This window comes from Aphelocoma coerulescens, chromosome 13 (genome assembly GCF_041296385.1).
Source record: "Aphelocoma coerulescens isolate FSJ_1873_10779 chromosome 13, UR_Acoe_1.0, whole genome shotgun sequence".
NCBI classification, from domain to species: Eukaryota; Metazoa; Chordata; class Aves; order Passeriformes; family Corvidae; genus Aphelocoma; species Aphelocoma coerulescens.
Genome location: NC_091027.1, coordinates 17,109,037 through 17,132,657, shown reverse-complemented (window position 1 = coordinate 17,132,657; position 23,621 = coordinate 17,109,037). Strand labels below are relative to the sequence as shown.

Here is a 23,621-nt window from a genome sequence, read left to right as displayed (position 1 = left end):
ATACTACAGGTGGGTAATGAAAAGATAAACGAGAAGAGCATTGCCTTCTGTCCTTCAAGACACCCTCAGACACAGCTCCCAGGACTCAATTCTCCAATCTTTCACAATGTTCAGGGTGGTCTTTGACTCATCTAATTTACCAAGACAGGATATAAAATGCCCAGCTTCCCAGACTGCTTCACATCACCAACTTCACACAGATAATTTCACATCTCTGTGTAAAAGAAGGAGCATTTATTTCCTCACTTCTCCTCTGTGAAGAAACCTCAGAGTTCTACGAGGAAAAGAGCACTGCTCGAGGAGAGACAAGGTCAGTGAATGCCTGTATAGGGGCAATCACTCTGTCCCTATGTCAAACTCTGCACGTTGAATCCCTCCCCTCTCATCCACGCCAAGGCTCTTGCTGACATCTATTTCAGAGCCAAGGCACATCCAGCTCAGTTTGACAAAGCTAAACCTTAAAAGACGGGAAATCAACAAAGCACCTCTGCCATTCCTTCCTGTATCTCCTTCTTTACATAAAGCCCCCCACTGCTGGGTGGCTTTCAAGAGGATCTTTCATCTTAGTAACAAGCACACAGACATTATCAAGGGAGCAGTTGTATCCGACCCATTTACCTGCAGGGTTAGATGAATGCAAAGGAATCACCTACTGACTTCCATTTACATAGAAAGGCTGAGAAGACTATAAACGTTGAGCAGTGAAGTTACACACAGAACTGTGGAGATTACAATATAGAGAATCTCACCCAATCAAGCACATCTGCCGTTGGGAAGACACCTGAACCAGCAAAGAAGGACAACTATAACCTGCTACTTATGCAACCCATCCATGAAGGAGAGCTAATACTAAAAGGAACACGGGTATCACAAATGTCAGAAGCGACTTGGCGCCTGATGAAACCACAAAGCCTCACTCCAACTTCAAGCCAACATCAGCCTCACTACACCTGCTTCCCAAAAACATGGAAGGCTGAGCACGGACCCGTCCTCCACCTCCCGCAGCAAGAGGCACCAGAACACAGTGCTTCAGTGAAAGAAGTTCTGATATCGCTGTCAGCAAACTCCCCTAAAAAGGACATGGAACACGGCGAGGAAAGGGAAGAACAGTAGAACAGGAAAGCTTCGCAGAGGGACCGAGGAACTCACCGGGAGAGCAGAAGGGTCGGTGGGGCAAGCGCCGGCAGGGTCCTCCTCCCCGAGCAGCGGCGCGGGCTCGTCGGGCGGCGGCCGGGCCGGCAGGGTGTCGCAGCAGCTGGCGCCCGAGAAGCGCAGCTGGCTCTTGCGCGAGTCGGCCGTGAGCGACACCTCGTGCGAGTAGGACTGCAGGAAGGCGCGCACGCCGTCGATGCCCACGAAGTGCGAGACCGGCACGCCGCGCAAGACGCCGCTGTCGGCCGCCAGCAGCTGCTCGCGGCGCCAGCGGCGCAGGCGCAGCGCCAGCAGCAGCAGCAGGAAGGCGACGAACAGGCAGGACACGGCGGCCACGGCCAGCACGAGCCAGCGCGTCAGGCTGCCGGCCGGCTCGCCCGGCGCCGCCGCCTCGGCCGCGCTGCCCAGCTCGGCCAGCAGCTCGGCCACGCTCTCGGCCAGCACCACGCTCAGCGTGGCCGTGGCCGACAGCGCCGGCCGCCCGTGGTCCTTCACCACCACCACCAGGCTCTGCCGCGCCGCGTCGCGGGCCAGCGGGAAGCGCGCCGTGCGCACCTCGCCGCTGTGCAGCCCCACGCGGAACAGCCCCGGCTCCGTCGCCTTGGCCAGCTCGTAGGACAGCCACGCGTTCTGCCCCGCGTCCGCGTCCACCGCCACCACCTTGGCCACCAGCGCGCCGGGCTCCGACGAGCGCGGCGCCAGCTCCACGCCCGACCAGCCCCCGCCCGACGCCGCGGGCGGAGCCGCGGGCGGGTACAGCACCTGCGGCGCGTTGTCGTTCTCGTCCACGATCAGCAGCCGCACCGACACGTTGCTGCTCAGCGCCGGCGCGCCGCCGTCCTCCGCACGCACCCACAGCTCCAGCTCGCGCACCTCCTCGTAGTCGAAGGAGCGCAGCGCGTACAGCGCGCCCGTCTCCGCCTGCACCGACACGTACGACGACAGCGGCGCGCCCCGCACCCGCCCCTCCCACAGCCGGTACCGCACGCGCGCGTTCTGCCCCCAGTCCGCGTCCGTCGCGCGCACCGTCAGCACCAGCGCGCCCGCCGCGTTGTTCTCCGCCAGCCGCGCGCTGTAGCGCTCCTGCGCGAACACCGGCGCGTTGTCGTTCACGTCCAGCACCCGCAGCGCCAGCACCGCGCTGCTCTGCAGCGCCGGCGACCCGCCGTCGGCCGCCCGCACCGTCACGTTGTACTCCGACACCTGCTCCCGGTCCAGCTCTCTCGCTGTCACCAAGCTGTAGTAGCTGCCGTGGGAGCTCTGCAGCCGGAACGGGACGTCCCCGTTGAGCGAGCAGCGCACCTCGCCATTCGCCCCGGAGTCACGGTCCTGCACGTACAGCAAGGCGATCACTGTCCCCGACGGAGCGTCCTCAGAGATCTCACTCAACGCCGACCTCACTGAAATCTCTGGCACATTGTCATTCACATCTGTCACAGTGATTGCGACTTTCGTTGTGTCGAAAAAGCTCACGCCATCGCGTGCCTGCACCTCTAGTTCATAAAAATCACCTTCCTCGTAATCAAGGCTTCGCAGTAGCGTGATCTCTCCAGTCTCAGAGTCCAGATGGAAAATATCCGATGCCATGTCTGTCGCTTTATTCATAAAATACTTCACCTGCCCGTACAGACCCTCGTCGGCGTCAGTGGCAATAACAGTGACGAGGGTGTAGCCCACGGGCACGTCCTCGGGCACACGCACCGTGTACTCCGCCTGGCTGAACACAGGCGCGTTGTCGTTGGCGTCCAGCACTGTCACTCGGATCCGAGCTGTGCCCGTCCGTGCCGGATCGCCGCCATCAATCGCCCTCAGCACCAGCTCGTGAAACGCCGCCTCCTCCCGGTCCAGCGCCTTGGCCAGCACCAGCTCGGGACGCTGATCGCCGCCGGGGCCCGCCTGCACGGCCAGCGAGAAGTGCTCGTCGCCGCTCAGCTCGTAGCTCTGCAGGGAATTCTGGCCCCAGTCCGGATCGTGAGCTTTGGCCAGGGGAAAGCGCGACCCCGGGGCTGTTGCCTCACTTATCCTCTCCTGCAGATCAATTTCTTTGAAGCTCGGGGCGTTGTCATTAATGTCCGTGATCTCCACTTCTATTTCATAAAACTTCATTTCCCCCTCCACTATCAGCTCACAGCGCAGCACGCATTTCTCCACCAGCCGGCACAGCTGCTCTCTGTCGATCCTCTCTGCTGTCACTAAATGTCCCGTCTTCCCGTGCAGAGCGAAATACTGCGTCCTACCTTCAGACACAATGCGGACGCCGCGATCGCTGATCTCCGGCAGCTGCAGCCCCAGGTCCTTGGCCACGTCGCCCACGAACGAGCCCTTGGGCATCTCCTCGGGCACCGAGTAGCGCAGCTGCCCGCACGCCGCCTCCCACGCTGCCAGCAGGACGGCCCAGAGCAGAGCTCGCTGCCGCCGGCCCCAGCGCCTCCCCGCCGCGCACATCTCCGCCGCGACACCGTCGGCAGCGCAGCTCTGCAGACAGCTTCCCACAGCCGACCGCCTCTCCGCTCTCCGCTCCGGCTCAGACTTGCTACTGTTCGCCGCTGCCTCTGGCAGTCCTCCGGCCTCGCTGCAGAGCGGATAAGCCCCGCCGGAACGATCGGACTCAGACCGTTTGCGGTGCTAGGAATCCAGCGATCGACTGAGCGAGCCGATCCTCAGCGGGCGGGGCTGCAGCGCTCCGAGCTTCCTCTCGCTCCTCTCGGTCAACAGCGGCGCCCGCAGCCTCCTGCCCGCACTGCAGGCACCGAGCGCTGCCGAGCAATGCCCGTCCTCTCTTGCCCACGGGAAGCTCGTCTCGTTACAGTCCCCCCAGAGACCTGAGATCCCATCCAGCTGGGACCTCCTTTGTCAACCTTTCCCCAGCAGATCTCTTCTTTGATCTTCCGGGTGATTGCGACCAGACAGAAATAGCAAGCCTCTCGGCGTTATGTTATTTCTACAGCATGGCAAAATATGTATATAAAAGTCCCTTAACATGACATGCAAGTTATTACGAATCCTATTCCATAGCAGGAAAGCACAATGTCTTCCCTGCACAGGTTTTCGTATCAGTAGTTTTTGAATGAGTTTCTTCTCACTGGGTGTCATACTTGACTGCCTAAAGCCACAGGAGATTCCCAGACCCTGAAAAACTGCACACAGCAGCAAGGAAGATCCCTCCACAAAAGGACTGCTCTTCCTTCCTTTTCTGCTTTGTTACTTTTCACCTGAACATCCGGGGCTGCTCTGAATCAGCCTGCAGTGCTCCCCTTCTCCAACCACTATTTTCGAATTTTCCATCGCGGCCTTACACATTGCTACAATCACATGTGATTCTCGATCACAGCCTTAGCGATAAACCCTATCAACCAAGGAAAGTATAAATTTCGAGTGGAAAAGATAGGCGAGGAACACACGTTAAAACAAACAGACAAGCAAGCAAACAAAACCAACCAAAAACCCCCAAGCCAACAAACAAAAGAAAAATCAGGCGCATTTCTTTCCTAGATTTCAATCCATGTATCTGTTGAAAAGCCAGTTGAAAACACTAAACAAGAACGGAACATCAAATTATAAAAAAGCAAAGAAAGAGAAGAATAAAGCCCTGGTAAAATAAGCTGATCTCAGTATTGCCTGTCGTCTCTGCAACCCTCTAAAAACAAAAGATGTGAGGACACAGGAGGGAGGGGTGGCACATTCGTTAGGGAAGAAGAATCTGTAAATTCCTCTTCCATCTACACACAGCGAAATAAAAAGAAAAAAACTTTCTCAGCTGGCACTCCGGACCCAGTGCATCGATTTGGTTAACAAAGATCAAGAAGGAAAAACCTCATCCTCCAGCGCCAACCACATATTCACAACTCCGACAGGAGAATCAGGGAATCTCATTCTAAAAGCAAACATCCGCGATCACCGTTATTAAAACATAATATTTCAGATAACACAGGCTTCGTAAACACCACCAAAAGACAACATGTGATGAAGGAAAGAGAGACTTTGAAGGCTGCCTGCTCTGAGAGGAAAATGTAAGAAGTCAAAAAGGTACACCAGATCTTTACTGCTGTTCTACTATTCTATGCAGCAGAAGTTAAACGGCAACTATCTCCCCACTGAATCTACACTTATTAAGTTATTAAGTTAATAAGGAGGGAGGCCAGCTGCCAACACAGACACGACACTGCATTAGTAATTCACTGACAGAAATACTCATCGTTCCTTGCCATCCCAGTAGAGAAAACAAACCCATAAGCCCGCTGACACTACCACGATATTAGAAAAAGGTCAGAGAAAGAACATGGGCGGCATTACAGACCTGCGGTGGGTCAGATTCGGTGGGCTGCTCTCCCACGACGGCGGTGCTGCTCGGGCTCGGCTTCTCGCAGGAATCCCCGCCCAGAAGCTCCTCCGCAGACAGGATGGGCACCGGCGGCGGCGGCCAAGCGGCCTCGGGCACGGCGCGCGCCGGCGCCGCCACGCACAGGTTGTAGGAGTAGGGCAAGGTGCCCTCGCAGAAGTCGGCCGGGAAGGCGGCGCCGGCCACCGAGAAGCGCTGCGCGCCCAGGCAGCGCAGCACGGCGGGCGGCCCGGCCCGCCGCAGCCGCGCCAGCACGGCCAGCGCCACGCTCAGCACCAAGAGCGCCGACAGCAGCGCCAGCGCCAGCACCAGGTAGAACTGCAGCTCGCCCGCCGGCGCCTCGGCGCCCGCCGCCCGCTCGCTCAGCTCCGGCAGCGCCTCCTGCAAGCTCTCGGCCAGCACCACGTGCAGCGTGGCCGTGGCCGACAGCGCCGGCTGCCCGTGGTCCTTCACCACGGCCACCACGCGCTGCTTGGCCGCGTCCCTCTCGGACACGGCGCGCGCCGTGCGCACCTCGCCGCTGTGCAGCCCCACGCGGAACAGCGCCGGCTCCGACGCCTGCACCAGCTCGTACGACAGCCACGCGTTGCGCCCCGCGTCCGCGTCCACCGCCACCACCTTGGCCACCAGGTAGCCGGCCTCGGCCGAGCGCGGAACCACCTCGAACGCCGCCGCCGCCGCCGCCGGGGCCGCGCCTCCCGCCGCCGCGCCACCCGCCCCCGCCGCCGGCCACAGCACCCTCGGCGCGTTGTCGTTGCGGTCCAGCACGAACACGCGCACCGTGGCCGTCGAGCTGCGCGCCGGCGAGCCGCCGTCCTGCGCCCGCACCGCCACCGCGAACTCGCGGCACTGCTCGTAGTCCAAGGAGCGCTGCGCGTACAGCGCGCCGCTCCGCGCCTCCACCGACACCAGCGCCGCCGCGCCCGCCGCGCCCGCGCTGCCGCCCGCCAGCCAGTAGCTCACGCGCCCGTTGGCGCCCGCGTCCGCGTCCCGCGCCTGCACGCGCACCACCAGCGCGCCCGCCGCGTTGTTCTCCGACACGTAGGCGCTGTACGCCGCCTCCTCGAACACCGGCGCGTTGTCGTTCACGTCCGACACCTCCAGCACCAGCTCCGTGCTGCTCCGCAGCGCCGGCCGGCCCCGGTCCCGGGCCACCACCGTCACGCGGTGCTCGGACGCCTCCTCGCGGTCCAGCGCGCTCGCCGTCACCACCTTGTACGAGCCGCCCGAAGACGCCACGATGGACAGAGGAGCCTCGCCCGACAGCTCGCACGACACCTGACCGTTCTCGCCGGAGTCTCTGTCCCGAACTTTCAGCAGGGCCACTACGGTGCCGGTCGGTGCGTCCTCGGGCACAGGGCTCGACAGCGATAGAATGGTGATCTCGGGCGCATTGTCGTTCTCGTCTGTGATGTCTATTTGAGCCTTGCAGTGAGCTGTGAACCCGCCCCCGTCCCTCGCCTCCAGACTGACGACGTATTTATTCTTCTCCTCGAAATCGAGAGGACCCACCGTCCTGACCTCGCCACTGTCACTGTCGACAATGAACAAAGCGTGGACCTCGTCCGGAACATTGCCAAAGGAGTAGGACACCCGCCCGTTGGAGCCCGCATCTGCATCCGTTGCCTGCACCCGCAGCACCAGGGAACCCGCCGGCAGATTCTCTGCCACTCGCGCCTCGTAGACACTTTTGCTGAACACGGGTGGGTTGTCGTTGGCGTCCGTCACGTTGATGTGAATCTGGACAGTCCCAGACCTCGTGGGGTCCCCGCCATCGCTTGCCGTCAGCACCAGCTCAAAGGAGCTCTGCTTCTCCCGGTCTAACGCCCTCTCTAGCACTAACTCCGGCTGCTTGCTTCCATCCGTGCTCTCCTTCATGGCCAAAGTGAAGGACGGGTTGCTGGTGAGCTGGTAAGTCAGCAGCGAGTTGCTGCCCACGTCTGCGTCTCGGGCTGTCTCTAAAGGAAAATGAGTACCAGGAGGGATCCATTCACCGATCTCGAGGTCCAAAACACCCCTGCTGAAAGCCGGGTCATTGTCATTCACGTCTTCAATGGCCACCTCGATGTGGAAAATGTTCAGAGGGTTGTGCACCAGCGCCTCGAAGCTGACAGAGCAGGACGCCGACTCGCCGCACATCTCCTCCCGATCCAGCCTCTCCTTCACGTACAGGTTCCCGTTTTCCTCGCTCACCGTGAAGTATTGCTTCTCCTCGCTCAGCCGCAGCTTGCGCGCCGGCAGCTCGTCCGCGCTGAGCCCCAGGTCCCGCGCCAGCGGCCCCACGAGCGAGCCTCTGCCCAGCTCCTCGGCGATGGAGTAGCGGAGCCGCTCCGCCGCCGCCCGGCCCCACAGGCACAGCAGCAGCGCGGGCAGCAGCGCTCGCCCACAGCCCGCAGCGCGCCTCTGCCGCCGCCTCACCGCCATTCTCGCTCGCCGCCGCTCGCCGCGCTCCTGCCTCCTGCCGCTGCCCTGCCTCCCTTCCAGCCGCTCTCGCCACACAGCGCACGGGCCGCCGCAGCGCAGCGAGCCCGCTCTGCCCGCCTCGGACGCCGCTGCTCCCCGCCCAGCGCCGTCTCTCGCCGCCGCCGCCGCCGCCGCTGCTGCCCGTGCCGCTGCCGCTCTGGCCGGCGCCGGGCGAGCGAGCAGCCTGCGGGGGCAGGACGCGGCGGCGGCGGCGGCTCCAGCACCGCTCCTTGGCGGCCAACAGCGGCACCCGGAGGCGCCGCCACGCCACTGCAGCCGCCGGATGGCCGCGCTCAAGGGGGCCCGGCTTTGCGCGGGGCTCAGGGGCTGCGCCGCCTCTGGGGTCTCTCTTAAACTGGAATCAGCAAACAAAGAAATTCTTGCTTGGTTTTACTCTAAAGTGACGTGCGCTTAGGTAGTTTCCTTGAGTCGCAGTGAATACTTAGAAGGAAATACTCATATCATCGCTAAGGACAGGACAGCAGCTTCTCTTAAAAGAAATCAGTGCACAAGTATATGTGGAGGAAATTATAATATAGCTGTGGAAGGATCTTCATGCTAAGAATAACATTTGCTGCCTTCTTTTTTATTCACAAAAGTACCTTCTTTTTAATTTCCATATATGAGAGGCTGACACTGGGAAATTGTAAACACACATCCTGTCTTTCATAGAACTAAATAGTGATTGCCTGGGACATTTAAAGGTAATTGAATTCACCCCTCTGTCATTCACAGGGACATTATACAGTAGACTAAGTCACTCCAAGGCTCATCCAACTTGTCCTTGTGCCCTTCCAATGGTGGCACACCCATCACGTCTGTAGGCAATCTGTTCCAGCGTCTCACTACCCTCATTATAAACCATTTTGTCTAATCAAAACCTACCCTCTTTCAGTTTAATTCCATCGTCCCTTGTGTTGCCACTGCAGACCTTGCAAAAATGTCTCTACGTCTTTCTTATAAGCACTTTATGGATTGAAGAAGTGAAATAACTCCTATTCAAAACCCAGTTTTCTCAGGTTGCAGGACCTGAAATTTGTCAGACTTTCTTCATGGCTGAGATCATCCAGTCCTCTGACAATTTTGTGGTCAATTAGAGGAAGAGAACAATCCACCTCATCCTGCTGGCCACGCTAGTTATTTTGGAGCCCAGGAGACTCACTTTCCAGGCAGCAAGTGCATATTGCCAGCTCATGTCCCATTTGTCATTCACCAGTACCCCTAAGTCCTTCAACGTAAGGCTCTTCCCAATCCCTCACTCTCTATTTAAACTGGGATTTACCCTGACCCAGGTGCAGGACCTTGCACTTAAGCCTTCATGATGTTTGTATAGGCCAACTTCTCCAGCCTTCCCTCTAGTTGCCCTCCCTGTCAACTCAGGCCTGTGTCATCTGCAATTTTGCCAAGGGTGTGCAAATCCCATTGTTTACGAAGACACCTCAATACCATTGGTCCCAGTACGGACCCTTGAAGGACTGGTTTCCACTTGGACATTGAACCACTGACTGTAACACTTTGCATGCAGCCATCCAGCCAGTTCCTCATCCATTTAACAACCTGCAGTTGATTGGCCAGCATGTTCTGGGGGACACACTGCACACATTCTCCCACTGGTCCCTGTTCTGTCTGTGGAAACATGGGTGGCTACTCTGCACTTTGAAGACCGCAGCAGAGATGCTTTTGCATTATTACACTACAGACAACTGTGCCTGGGTGAGCACACACATGCTTATGAAACCCTTCCTCTTTACAGCTGTAAACATCACAGGAACTGAAACCACACACAGAGAACTGGAATAGGTGTGACCTTCCACATAAGATCAGATACCCTGAAGTTGAGCTCTTGACAACAAGCAGTGCAAGAGTTAGAAAGATATAGAAATGAGCAGACGAAGTGAAATAACATTTTGTAGGTCTCATTCTACAGAAGCAACTCAAATTGCATGGCACTCCATCAGGCACAAGCTTGTGTTATCTGTGGCATGGCAAACAAGGAAATAACCAAGTTCTTCTCTAACCTCACACACAAAGCTCCTGTCTTCTCTGCAATGCTGTGCAACTGGGAGGTTTACTTGTGATCATTTCATCATTAGAAAAATTTCTCGTGAGATGATGATGCACTGCAATCGTACCCAGAAGGGAGGTACATTTGTCTGCTCACCACCATTTTGAGAAGGAACTGAAAGATTCTAAAGCACATGAATGATAAGAAGCCAAAATAAAGGACTAGCAATCATCCAACAAAGAATGACTCATCAAACTAAAGGTTTAGGGGAAAATGTCCCCTCTTTTACCACATACACTGTTCCACAGAGATGCAACTTCTACTAAGGTCATATTTAGATCTATTTCTCCCAATAATACCAGAACAAAAAGTCACTCTCACATCTTCAGGCTTTCACTCCTCCTTTAGCAAGACCCACTAATGCATGATAGATTTGTAAAGGAGGCTGTGCTGATAAGTAAACCCACACATACAGTAAATCAGTATACAGTAAAGAAACCCCAACAACACATACATCAGACAAGCTACGTGAGGAAGCATTAGAAGACAGAGGTTGTCAGAGATGCTCACCAGGAAGACTTCTCGGTCTCCACTACAGCATTGTAATTCTTTCCTGAGAGCACTTTGAAGTCCATGAGGTCTCAAGCTGCAAGTGCAGCCCTAAAGACTTACTCTGGATTACAGACAAGTGAAGGGGGTCATTTTAAGAATTAGTCATCATCTCTCAGCCAGTTTTTTCTACTGTGTCCTGCTCACTTTGCACGATCATGAAACCATCATTTTAAACAGCTTCTCATGTGTTTATTTCTCAAGCTCAGTCTTCTGAAAAACTACAGCAGATTTTCTTTTAGCTTCTCATTATTTTTCGTCACACACAAAATTCTGTCCCAGGTGGCTGAAGTAAGGATTTGGTGAAAAACAACACTCATGGTGTCAAATTCAAAAGTAATGACCAGAATTGCTAAAATTAGCCATGCCCTCCCAGTAAACTAAGACCTCAAAGAAAGCATACTCACAGCTCTCAAGAAACCTTCAATACATGCCAAATTTTTGGCTGTGTGTTGGTCACAGGGAAAAGGCCATCTTAAGGAAACATTTATCATACTTTCAGGGTATGCATGAAAACTGTTCTCACTTCTGTCTAATTATAAGATGTATTTTGGTGTGTGCAGGATTGCCGGGCACAATGAGGATCAGCTTTACTCCGTGACAAAACAAAAACACTAAAACACAATCGAGACCAAAATACAAACATAAAAAAGCAACCATTCAAACAAGACAAGAATGGGAAACCACCAGGAGTGTGTAAATCATAGTTTCATCTTTCAGATTGTGTTATTGTAGTAGGAAACTAAGGAAACAGGTTTGTAACAAGTACAGCTGTTGTCCTGTAAAGACTCAGACAAACTGAACTTCTCCACTTTCCCTTTAGACCTTTCAAACTGTACCACAGTGACCTCTTCCACTGGCCCTGTCTCTGGACAGATGAAGCTCTTATCCCTCTCCAAACATTACACATCAGGAAAGTTAAATCTGTAGGCAGACACCATTAAAAGAAAACTTGCACATATACCTTCTCAGATTCCAAGAATCACAACCAGGATTATACTGCTCATCCCAATAATATGACAAACGTAAAATATTACAAAAGACAATCAGCAATTCAATTAAAGAACCAGTCATCCAAATATAATCTCAAAAGTAACATCATGCTTTTTCAGCACATGAGCTGTTTGGATGGTGTGTGATTCTACTATTAATGCAAAGAATGCTGAACCCCCAACGTGGCCATCTGAGTCAGAATAAAGCAGTATCAAAAAATAAGAAAACTTTGGACTTGGTTTCAGAAATTTGAACTGTAGACTTGAAAGGCACATACGGAACAGTGAAGCAAGTGTAATAGATCTGATTTTCCACAGCCTGTCAGAGATAAAGGCTCATCTTCAGATCATCAAAAGAGCAAGACAAGAAGTAAACAGAAATAAAAAGGAAGAGACCACAACAAACTTTCCTAGATTATGTAATTTAGACTGGGCAATTACAGGATTAATTCAGTAAGCAGTGAATACACAGACTGCTCTTCCCACAGGTCCCATGTGACCTATGTCATGTGTTTATAATTGAGCTATTAAGTTACACAATTATGATGACATGCAAACCCATCGGAAGAGCCTCCACGAACTTTCCATACAGCTGAAATACATGTCTTCTGGTTAAACAATTTGGGAAGAAAAACCTCACACTGTATGATACTACAGATGGACACTGAAAAGCAAAGGAAGAAAGCATTCTTTGAGTGTATCAACAGACCCTCGAGCTCCCAGGACTGAAATCTCCAATCCTTTCCAATATCCAGGGCACTCTTTGACCCTTCTAATTTACAAACACATGACATATAATGCCCAGTTTCCCAGCCCACATCACCAACTTCACACAGATACCTTCACACCTCTGTATGAAGGAAGGTGCATTTGTTTGTTCATGGGGCTTCTGTGAAGAAACCTCAGACTTCCAAAACTAAAAGAGGAGCAGAGCTCCAGGAGAGACAGGATCAGTGAAGGTCTGTATAGGGGCAATCACCCTCTCCTTGTGTCTCCCTCTGCACCATGAATCCTTCTCCTCCCACCCACGCCAAGGCTCTTGCCAAGACATCTACTCTATAGCCAAGGCACATCCAGCTCCATTCGACAAAGCTCAACTTGAAAAGACGGGATATCAACAAAGCACCTCTGCCATTTCCTTCTGTATTTCCTTCTCCACGTACAGCCACACACAGGCATTTCACACAGTCACAACTCCCAAGAGGATCCTTCATCTTCTTAGCGGGCAGACAGACAAGATCAAGGGACCAGTTGTTGGCCGGCCTATTTACCTGCAGGGTTAGATGAATGCAAAAGAATCTCCTACTGACCTCCATTTACACATAAAGGCTGAGAAGACTACAAACGTTGAGCAGTGAAGTTACACACAGAACTGTCGAGATTACAATATAGAGAATCTCCCCCCAATCAAGCACATCTGCCGTTGGGAAGATACCTGACCAAGAAAAGAACAAAAACTATATCTTGTTATTTATGCAATCCATCCGTTCAGGAGATCTAATGCTGAAAAGAACACAGGCATCACAACTGTCAGAAGCGACTTGGCACCTGATGAAACTACAAAGCCTCACTCCAACTTCAAGCCAGCATCGGCCTCACTACACCTGCCTCCCGAAAACATGGAATACAGAACATGAGCACGGACCCGTCCACCACCTCTCCGCAGCGAGAGGCACCAGAACACAGCACGTGAATGAACGAAGCTCTGCTATCATTGTCAGCAAAACTCCCTACACAGGACACAGAACACAGGGGAAAAGAGTAGGAGAGCAGAAGAGGGAAGAGTCACGGGGAACTCCTGCCCGAGGAACTCACCAGGAGTGAGGCGGCGGGGTCCGCGGGACGAGCGCCGGCAGGGTCCTCCTCCCCGAGCAGCGGCGCGGGCTCGTCGGGCGGCGGCCGGGCCGGCAGGGTGTCGCAGCAGCTGCCGCCCGAGAAGCGCAGCTGGCTCTTGCGCGAGTCGGCCGTGAGCGACACCTCGTGCGAGTAGGACTGCAGGAAGGCGCGCACGCCGTCGATGCCCACGAAGTGCGAGACCGGCACGCCGCGCAAGACGCCGCTGTCGGCCGCCAGCAGCTGCTCGCGGCGCCAGCGGCGCAGGCGCAGCGCCAGCAGCAGCAGCAGGAAGGCGACGAACAGGCAGGACACGGCGGCCACGGCCAGCACGAGCCAGCGCGTCAGGCTGCCGGCCGGCTCGCCCGGCGCCGCCGCCTCGGCCGCGCTGCCCAGCTCGGCCAGCAGCTCGGCCACGCTCTCGGCCAGCACCACGCTCAGCGTGGCCGTGGCCGACAGCGCCGGCCGCCCGTGGTCCTTCACCACCACCACCAGGCTCTGCCGCGCCGCGTCGCGGGCCAGCGGGAAGCGCGCCGTGCGCACCTCGCCGCTGTGCAGCCCCACGCGGAACAGCCCCGGCTCCGTCGCCTTGGCCAGCTCGTAGGACAGCCACGCGTTCTGCCCCGCGTCCGCGTCCACCGCCACCACCTTGGCCACCAGCGCGCCGGGCTCCGACGAGCGCGGCGCCAGCTCCACGCCCGACCAGCCCCCGCCCGACGCCGCGGGCGGAGCCGCGGGCGGGTACAGCACCTGCGGCGCGTTGTCGTTCTCGTCCACGATCAGCAGCCGCACCGACACGTTGCTGCTCAGCGCCGGCGCGCCGCCGTCCTCCGCACGCACCCACAGCTCCAGCTCGCGCACCTCCTCGTAGTCGAAGGAGCGCAGCGCGTACAGCGCGCCCGTCTCCGCCTGCACCGACACGTACGACGACAGCGGCGCGCCCCGCACCCGCCCCTCCCACAGCCGGTACCGCACGCGCGCGTTCTGCCCCCAGTCCGCGTCCGTCGCGCGCACCGTCAGCACCAGCGCGCCCGCCGCGTTGTTCTCCGCCAGCCGCGCGCTGTAGCGCTCCTGCGCGAACACCGGCGCGTTGTCGTTCACGTCCAGCACCCGCAGCGCCAGCACCGCGCTGCTCTGCAGCGCCGGCGACCCGCCGTCGGCCGCCCGCACCGTCACGTTGTACTCCGACACCTGCTCCCGGTCCAGCTCTCGCGCTGTCACCACACGGTAATAGTCTTCATAGGATTTCTCCAGCCGGAAAGGGACGCTCCCGGCCAGCGAGCAGCGCACCTCGCCATTCAACCCGGAGTCGCCGTCCCTCACGTGCAGCAGGGCGACCACCGTCCCCGGCGGGGCGTCTTCTGAGATCTCGTTCAGTGCTGATCGCACTGAAATCTCTGGCACATTGTCATTGACGTCTGTCACAGTGACCACAACTTTCGTCATGTCAAAAAGGCTTCCCCCATCATTTGCCTTCACCTCTAGTTCATAAGAGTTGCCTTCCTCGAAGTCCAGGCTCTGCAACAGGCTGATAGCTCCCGTGACACTGTCCAGCTGGAAAGTCTGCGAGGATTTCTCTGTGATTTTCTTAAACGAGTACTTAATTTCCCCGTTCAGCCCCTCGTCGACGTCCGTGGCCGTGACTGTGACAAGGACGGAGCCCACGGGCACGTCCTCGGGCACACGCACCGTGTACTCCGCCTGGCTGAACACGGGCGCGTTGTCGTTCGCGTCCAGCACTGTCACTCGGATCCGAGCCGTGCCCGTCCGTGCCGGATCGCCGCCGTCGATCGCCCTCAGCACCAGCTCGTGAAACGCCGCCTCCTCCCGGTCCAGCGCCTTCGCCAGCACCAGCTCGGGACGCTGATCGCCGCCGGGGCCCGCCTGCACGGCCAGCGAGAAGTGCTCGTCGCCGCTCAGCTCGTAGCTCTGCAGAGAATTCCGACCCATGTCAGGATCATGAGCGTCTGGCAGGGGAAACCGCGACCCCGGGGCTGTCGTTTCTATAATTTTCAACTCTGTTTCTGCCTCTCGGAAGCTCGGGGCGTTGTCATTAATGTCCATGATTTCCACTACGACTCCATAAACCTGCATTTCCCCCTCCACTATCAGCTCACAGCGCAGCACGCATTGCTGCACACTCTCGCACATCTGCTCTCTGTCGATCCTCTCTGCCGTCACTAAATGTCCCGTCTTCCCATGCAGAGCGAAATACTGCGTCCTACCTTCAGACACAACGCGGACGCCGCGATCGCTGAGCGCCGGCAGCTGCAGCCCCAGGTCCTTGGCCACGTCGCCCACGAACGAGCCCTTGGGCATCTCCTCGGGCACCGAGTAGCGCAGCTGCCCCCACGCCGCCTCCCACGCTGCCAGCAGGACGGCCCAGAGCAGAGCTCGCTGCCGCCGGCCCCAGCGCCTCCCCGCCGTGCACATCTCCGCCGCGGCACCGCAACACTGCAGCTCCTCTCCGCCGATTTCGAGCCGGCTCGCCGCTCCCGGCTGCTGCCGCCAGTCTCTCTGCCTCGCTGCAGAGCAGTTCCGTACCGCCGGAACGCTGGCAGACCGCCCCTCCGCCGAGCAACCGAGCGATCCGGTCCGCAGCGGGCGGGGCTGCAGCGCTCCGAGCTTCCTCTCGCTCCTCTCGGTCAACAGCGGCGCCCGCAGCCTCCTGCCCGCACTGCAGGCACCGAGCGCTGCCTCTCCCACGAGCGGCTCGCGGTTGTGACACAGTCGTCACTGACTCGTGGGGTCCCGTGCAGCGATCATCTCTAGTCTTGGCTTTTTTCCAGCAGATCTCCGCTTTATTCCTTTAGCTGATCGCGACCGTACATAAATTAGAGAACTCCTGTGATTCTACTATATTTACTGCATCGGAACATATTTTTGAAGTGCTGGTTTATGAATAAGTTCTTTTAATATGACTTTAAGAATATTACTACTCTTACGCCATTCTTTTAAAACCACAATTTCTGATAAAATGGCACAGCTTTTTCTGCTCTCATGCATCATTTACTTTTTCTTTCCCTTTGTACAAACCAGAACTGCATCACACTGGAGCGTCAACAATCATATCCATTTACCAAACCGCAGAAATACCAGAATGCAGTGATGATGATCCCCACTTAAAATGAATCTTTCTAAGGGACTGAGCTTCCTCACAGACTTTGTAAGTTTTACCTGCACATAATCGGATGCTCTGAATCAGACTGCATTGCTTAGCCTTCTTCAGCTACCACTTTCAAATTGTTCATTATCATCTGAAATGTTAGAGTGCATGACTACACACATTACACGATTACACGATGCTTTCTTAGAGAGCAGCAGCAACCATGCACAGGAACTCGGTGACCCATTCCAAAATAAAACCAAAACCCAGCATAAAGCAAATGCCTCTTTTGGACAAGAGGCATACAAATAGAAAACAAGCTCTGAAGCGCAAAACAGAGCTTTTTGCTTTTGGGGATCCAATTCTATGGCTTAGCTCCAGCTACATAATGACTGGAAAAAAGGAATCCGTCCCATAGCGTAACCATTTTCTCAACGCCTCAAAAGATGGAACAACCTGTAAATTCCTCTGCATGGATACCCACGCACTTCCTTTGGGAGTCCAACATCTCAAGAGCATTAACCAACGAGGATTTGCCCACCTATAAACCAGCTCCAAATATATAGCTTCTGGAAAGACAGATCAGGAAGCATTGCTTTTATGTAAAGCAACTCGTAAAAATGCAGACAACGTTCATAGACAGATATTCTCAGCTGAATCTGAATATGAGACGAACCAAAAGAGAAGCTTCAAAGCACTTCTAACATTTTATTCAGCAGAAGCAGAGCAGCAAGAATCTCCTCACTGAGCCTACACTTGTGAATATAACGTGTTTTCTTTTGATAGCCCACTCTGCACCTTCACTGCTTCCTTCAATACAAGGAACTACCACCAAGGATGGCAAAGAGAAAAAACAACTAATGAATTTAATAAACAGAAAACCAGAAGAAAAAGACCTGCACAGAAAAACAATGCCTGGAATTCTGGAATAAGTAACCCATCCCGCTAAGGTTCCCAGTTCTGCAGAAACCTAACGTGACAGACACTCTTCTACACCATCATGAAGGAACAACCTTTCATGGCCAAACACGTATATATCAGGGGGAAAAAATATCCTACTCCGAAAGTCAATTCCATTACCAGAACTCGGCCATGAAACAGCAGTGTTCTGTAAAAGGAACTGACAATCCCATTCTACGGAGTAAGAAAAAAAGTTTACAAAGATCGTGAAAAACCATGCCTGGATATAATTTATCTGCCCCACTAATGCCATCGTTTCTGTAGTAGCCTTCTGCAAAAGACAAAAGGACACACAGCAGAAGGTGGGAATATTCACTAGGGAGGAACAATCCACAACATTAACTTGTGAAACAGCGGTGCCAAAGGTTTGGCATCAGAGAAATAATTCCTCGAAAATAACAGTCAGCCTTAGTAAATCTACCATTTCTACAGCAGCATAACTGCAAAACACGGCAGGATAAAGAGAAGAAAGCTAGGAACAATATGTAACTTCGTGATTCACGGAATCACAGGCTTGAGTCCTACACCGAAACAGTATTAACAACCCTGGTGACAAAGAGATCGACGACATCAATTTGGGGAAACAGGGATCGAAGGAAAAAACTCCAACACCATTAATTTAACGCGTTCACAGCCAGAAATACAATTGGGAGAGATAGTCAAAGTCACTAAATTGAACCAGAAACTGTAACCACTGAAGAGTGGGAATGCGCAGGGATTACAGAACGACACAGCTCAGGGAAACAGAGGGCAAGGAGTACGAAGGTTCAGAAATGCTCAGTGCGAAGAGCGTAAGCGAGCGGCATTACAGACCTGAGCTGCATCGGTGTCGGAGGGCTGCTCTCCCACGACCAGGTTGCCGCTGCTGTTCGAGCTCGGCTTCTCGCAGGAATCCCCGCCCAGAAGCTCCTCCGCAGACAGGATGGGCACCGGCGGCGGCGGCCAAGCGGCCTCGGGCACGGCGCGCGCCGGCGCCGCCACGCACAGGTTGTAGGAGTAGGGCAAGGTGCCCTCGCAGAAGTCGGCCGGGAAGGCGGCGCCGGCCACCGAGAAGCGCTGCGCGCCCAGGCAGCGCAGCACGGCGGGCGGCCCGGCCCGCCGCAGCCGCGCCAGCACGGCCAGCGCCACGCTCAGCACCAAGAGCGCCGACAGCAGCGCCAGCGCCAGCACCAGGTAGAACTGCAGCTCGCCCGCCGGCGCCTCGGCGCCCGCCGCCCGCTCGCTCAGCTCCGGCAGCGCCTCCTGCAAGCTCTCGGCCAGCACCACGTGCAGCGTGGCCGTGGCCGACAGCGCCGGCTGCCCGTGGTCCTTCACCACGGCCACCACGCGCTGCTTGGCCGCGTCCCTCTCGGACACGGCGCGCGCCGTGCGCACCTCGCCGCTGTGCAGCCCCACGCGGAACAGCGCCGGCTCCGACGCCTGCACCAGCTCGTACGACAGCCACGCGTTGCGCCCCGCGTCCGCGTCCACCGCCACCACCTTGGCCACCAGGTAGCCGGCCTCGGCCGAGCGCGGAACCACCTCGAACGCCGCCGCCGCCGCCGCCGGGGCCGCGCCTCCCGCCGCCGCGCCACCCGCCCCCGCCGCCGGCCACAGCACCCTCGGCGCGTTGTCGTTGCGGTCCAGCACGAACACGCGCACCGTGGCCGTCGAGCTGCGCGCCGGCGAGCCGCCGTCCTGCGCCCGCACCGCCACCGCGAACTCGCGGCACTGCTCGTAGTCCAAGGAGCGCTGCGCGTACAGCGCGCCGCTCCGCGCCTCCACCGACACCAGCGCCGCCGCGCCCGCCGCGCCCGCGCTGCCGCCCGCCAGCCAGTAGCTCACGCGCCCGTTGGCGCCCGCGTCCGCGTCCCGCGCCTGCACGCGCACCACCAGCGCGCCCGCCGCGTTGTTCTCCGACACGTAGGCGCTGTACGCCGCCTCCTCGAACACCGGCGCGTTGTCGTTCACGTCCGACACCTCCAGCACCAGCTCCGTGCTGCTCCGCAGCGCCGGCCGGCCCCGGTCCCGGGCCACCACCGTCACGAGGTGCTCGGACGCCTCCTCGCGGTCCAGCGCGCTCGCCGTCACCACCTTGTACGAGCCGCCCGAAGATGCCACGATCGACAGCGGAGCCTCGCCCGACAGCTCGCACGACACCTGACCGTTCTCGCCGGAGTCCGGGTCGTTCACGTTCAGCAGGGCCACGACGGTGCCCGCTGGTGAATCCTCGGGCACTGGGTTCGATAGTGACAGAATCGTGATCTCAGGTGGGTTGTCGTTCACGTCCAGCACCTCCACCTCCACCTTGCAGTGCGACACCAGACCGCCTCCGTCCCTCGCTTCTATCAACAGCGTGTAACTTCTCGTGTCCTCGAAATCCAGTGGCTCCTTCAGCGTGATCTTCCCACTCTCCGCTTCCACAGTGAATTTCTGAAGCACCTCGGACGGCGTTTCCCCAAAGCCGTAGGTGATGTGGGCATTGGTGCCGGCATCGGCATCGGAGGCGGAGACGTTCAGTACCGTCGATCCCGGAGGCGCGTCCTCGCGCAGGCTGGCGCGGTACCGGTCATGCGCGAACACGGGTGGGTTGTCATTGGCGTCGGTGACGTTGATCCAGAGCTGGGCGGTGCCAGTCCGGGGCGGGTCTCCGCCATCCAGAGCCGTCAGCACCAAATGCAGGCTCTGCTCGGTCTCCCGGTCGAGTGAGTGGCGCAGCACCAGCTCTGCAAACTTGCTGCCGTCCTGGCTCTCCTTCACCTCCACCGCGAAATACTCGTTAGCCTCCAGCTCGTAGCCCTGCAGCGAGTTACTGCCCACGTCCGCGTCGTCAGCCATTCCAACGGCAAAACGGGCACCGGGAGAAGTCAACTCGTTGATCTCCAGATGAAATTTGTCTCGCCGAAAACGTGGCGCATTGTCATTCACGTCCTGGATGTCTACCTGGATGTGGAAAATGTTGAGCGGGTTGTGCACCAGCGCCTCGAAGCTGACAGAGCAGGACGCCGACTTGCCACACATCTCCTCCCGATCCAGCCTCTCATTCACGTACAGGTTCCCGTTTTCCTCATTCACCAAGAAGTATTTCAGCTGCTTTTTGCCGGCAGACGCCACCTGCAGCTTGCGCGCCGGCAGCTCGTCCGCGCTGAGCCCCAGGTCCCGCGCCAGCGGCCCCACGAGCGAGCCTCTGCCCAGCTCCTCGGCGATGGAGTAGCGGAGCCGCTCCGCCGCCGCCCGGCCCCACAGGCACAGCAGCAGCGCGGGCAGCAGCGCTCGCCCACAGCCCGCAGCGCGCCTCTGCCGCCGCCTCACCGCCATTCTCGCTCGCCGCCGCTCGCCGCGCTCCTGCCTCCTGCCGCCGCCCTGCCTCCCTTCCAGCCGCTCTCGCCACACAGCGCACGGGCCGCCGCAGCGCAGCGAGCCCGCTCTGCCCGCCTCGGACGCCGCTGCTCCCCGCCCAGCGCCGTCTCTCGCCGCCGCCGCCGCCGCTGCTGCCCGTGCCGCTGCCGCTCTGGCCGGCGCCGGGCGAGCGAGCAGCCTGCGGGGGCAGGACGCGGCGGCGGCGGCGGCTCCAGCACCGCTCCTTGGCGGCCAACAGCGGCACCCGGAGGCGCCGCCACGCCACTGCAGCCGCCGGATGGCCGCGCTCAAGGGGGCCCGGCTTTGCGCGGGGCTCAGGCTGCGCCGGAGCTGGGGTTTCTCTTAGACTGAAATCAGAAAGCGTACACGTACTTCACGTGCTTAATTGGACTCCAAAGGCGTTTTATTCTGAGAAAGGGGGTTTTGGTGCTTTTAGGTCACCACCTTGTTTTGCAGTGAACAAGCAGAAGCAAGTATTTATGGCAGAGCAATAAAGTCAGTTGCTCGTGATGAAATGATAGTACAAGTACCAGAGGAAGAAACCACCGTGTACCTGTGAAAGACTTTAAAAGCTCTTTAGCACTCTCGTGTATTTTGTATTTTTACATTAACTGAAAAAAAATGCAGAAGGTAATATCTGTGTTGGAGTAGTCTATAATACTCAGAAACACATTGAAGGAGAAGTCATGGCAATCCTCTCATGGTTTGGACGTGGAGGAACATTTAAAGGTCGTGTAGTCCACACCTCACTAGGTCAGGTTTCTCAAAGCCCCCTCCATCCAGACCTTGAACTCTTTCAAACACAGCACATCAATATCTTCTCTAGGCAACCTCCTGATGTCTCACCATCCTCACTGAAAAGCATGTCTTCCTTATGACCAGTGTAAACCTACTTTCAGTTTGAAACCATTCACCTTTTCCTATCAAGATGCACCCTATCAGAAATCTCTGTCCTTATTTCTTTTATCCCATTTTATATAGTAAAAATTTCAATCAGATCTTCTCAGCACCTTTTCTTCTTCAGGCTGAAGGGCTTGTCTCTGCCCATCTACATAGCAGAGATGTTCTGTCCCTTTAAAAACATTTGTTATTCTTCTCTGAACATACTCTAACAGGTCTCACGAAAGGGCGGTGGAGACTGAAAACCTCCTCCTCCCTTGTCCTGCTGGCCACACTATTTGTTATGCAGCCCTGAATATCACTGACTTCCTAGCCTGCAAGAACTCACTGCCAGTTCATGCCCCATTTTTCACCCACCAGAACCCCAAGTCCTTCACAATACAGCTTTAAATCCTCCAAGTTTGTATTTAAAGGGGATTGCCCTGACCCAAGTGCATGGCTTTGCACTTGACCTTGTTGAACTTCAAGAGACTGACATGGGTCCACTCCTCCAGACTGTCAAGGTCCCTGTGGATGACATCCCATCCCTCTACTGAATCAATGGCACCGCTCAGCTTGGTGTTTTCTGCAATCCTATAGAGGGTACTCTCAATCCAATTAGCTGTGTCACTGATAAAGATACTAAATATATCAGTCCAAGTACAGGCCCTTGAAGACACCACACATTAGTAGTTTCCAGCTGGGCATTGAGATATTGTCTACAACTCTTTGAACTCCACCTGCACTCGGCCAATAGGAACAGATGTGACCTTACACGTAAGATCAGACACCCTGAGGTCACACTCAAAACAAAAAGCAAGGCAAGAGTTATTTACTGAGCAGAACCAAAACAAATTGCATGGTACACATCTAATTTCATTTTATGAAATCGTCATCAGTTCTCATGTGATTTGTTTTCTACTATGCGGCCTGTTAACCTCCCTACAAACAAAATTCTCTAAATGTAAACACTTTATAATGGGCCTTTTGTCTATTCTACAAGAAAATATAGGAGACTCCTTTTTAGTTTATTTTTCACACCTGAAATCCTGGTTTAGGTGATTACAATGAGTTTTGCTGCAAAACAACACTCGCATCTTCTAATGCAAAATGCCTTTTCTCTCCAGAAATGGGGAAAATGAACCATGGCCCTCCAAGAAGCAAAGGCCTGAAAGGAAGTGGAATTACAACTGTGAGGAAATCGTGTGTCATAATGTTCCAGGGAGATAGAGATGAGTAAAGGATGATTCACACAAGAATCACAAGCCATTCTACTCAGACATCATTGTTCTAGGTACACACGTTCTAACACCTTCTTGTCAGACGACTACCATTGCCTTTCTATACAGTGATATTGGGATCATAACATAAATGGCACAGGCCTTGGCATGAAATCAAACCATTGCTCATCCAAAACCACATTGACCCACCTCTTTTCCTGGTTCCAAACTAGTTCCTCAATTTCTTTACTCTGCATTCACAACTTCTAGTTGCACTACAGGCAGTACCCATCGTTTGGCTGTATGTCAGCCACAAGCAAAAGAGCCTGTAACCCAGTGACAATCTAGGGAAACATAAATGTATCAAAGTCTTTCTGTTGGTAGCTGAACACCTTCATGGATGAACATGGATGAGAACACCTCTCACCTCTTGATAATCTGAACAGATCTCTACTGTCAGGGACTATCAGCCAAACCAAGGCCTACTTGTAGAACACAAGAAACAAGGAAGGAATAGGAAAGCCACAGAAGGTAAGAATCATACCTTAACATTTCAGACTATGTCAACTGTAGTAGGTACACAAGAAGCATAATCTACCTTGCAAAAAGTCCACAGGAGGATCTCATGGGACTTTACACCATAGACCACAAGCATGGTTCTCTAACTAATTTCTTTGGAAAACAAGAAAATTGCACAGGACCATAACTATGGGAATAAAAATAG

The 23,621-nt window shown here is 55.6% G+C and overlaps 3 protein-coding genes and 1 pseudogene across 3 annotated transcripts; all 4 read right to left on the bottom strand.

Annotated features, from left to right (window-relative positions):
• Positions 1 to 843: 843 nt before the first annotated feature.
• Positions 844 to 3,597, bottom strand: LOC138118387 (protocadherin gamma-A2-like). Its single transcript, XM_069029321.1, has 2 exons — positions 1,150 to 3,597; positions 844 to 849 (listed from the first exon to the last, which is right to left on the bottom strand). The coding sequence occupies exons 1-2, from the start codon at positions 3,595 to 3,597 to the stop codon at positions 844 to 846; spliced, it is 2,454 nt and encodes an 817-aa protein (XP_068885422.1).
• A 180-nt stretch (positions 3,598 to 3,777) lies between these two features.
• Positions 3,778 to 8,057, bottom strand: LOC138118386 (protocadherin gamma-B5-like). Its single transcript, XM_069029320.1, has 3 exons — positions 5,450 to 8,057; positions 4,236 to 4,255; positions 3,778 to 3,892 (listed from the first exon to the last, which is right to left on the bottom strand). Exons 1-3 carry the CDS (start codon positions 7,913 to 7,915, stop codon positions 3,778 to 3,780), a joined length of 2,601 nt encoding a protein of 866 aa, XP_068885421.1. The 5' UTR covers positions 7,916 to 8,057.
• A 5,288-nt stretch (positions 8,058 to 13,345) lies between these two features.
• Positions 13,346 to 15,826, bottom strand: LOC138118385 (protocadherin gamma-A5-like). Its single transcript, XM_069029319.1, has one exon. The coding sequence runs from the start codon at positions 15,824 to 15,826 to the stop codon at positions 13,346 to 13,348; it is 2,481 nt and encodes an 826-aa protein (XP_068885420.1).
• A 2,410-nt stretch (positions 15,827 to 18,236) lies between these two features.
• On the bottom strand, positions 18,237 to 20,908 carry LOC138118384 (protocadherin gamma-B5 pseudogene; annotated as a pseudogene).
• Between the last annotated feature and the right edge of the window lie 2,713 nt (positions 20,909 to 23,621).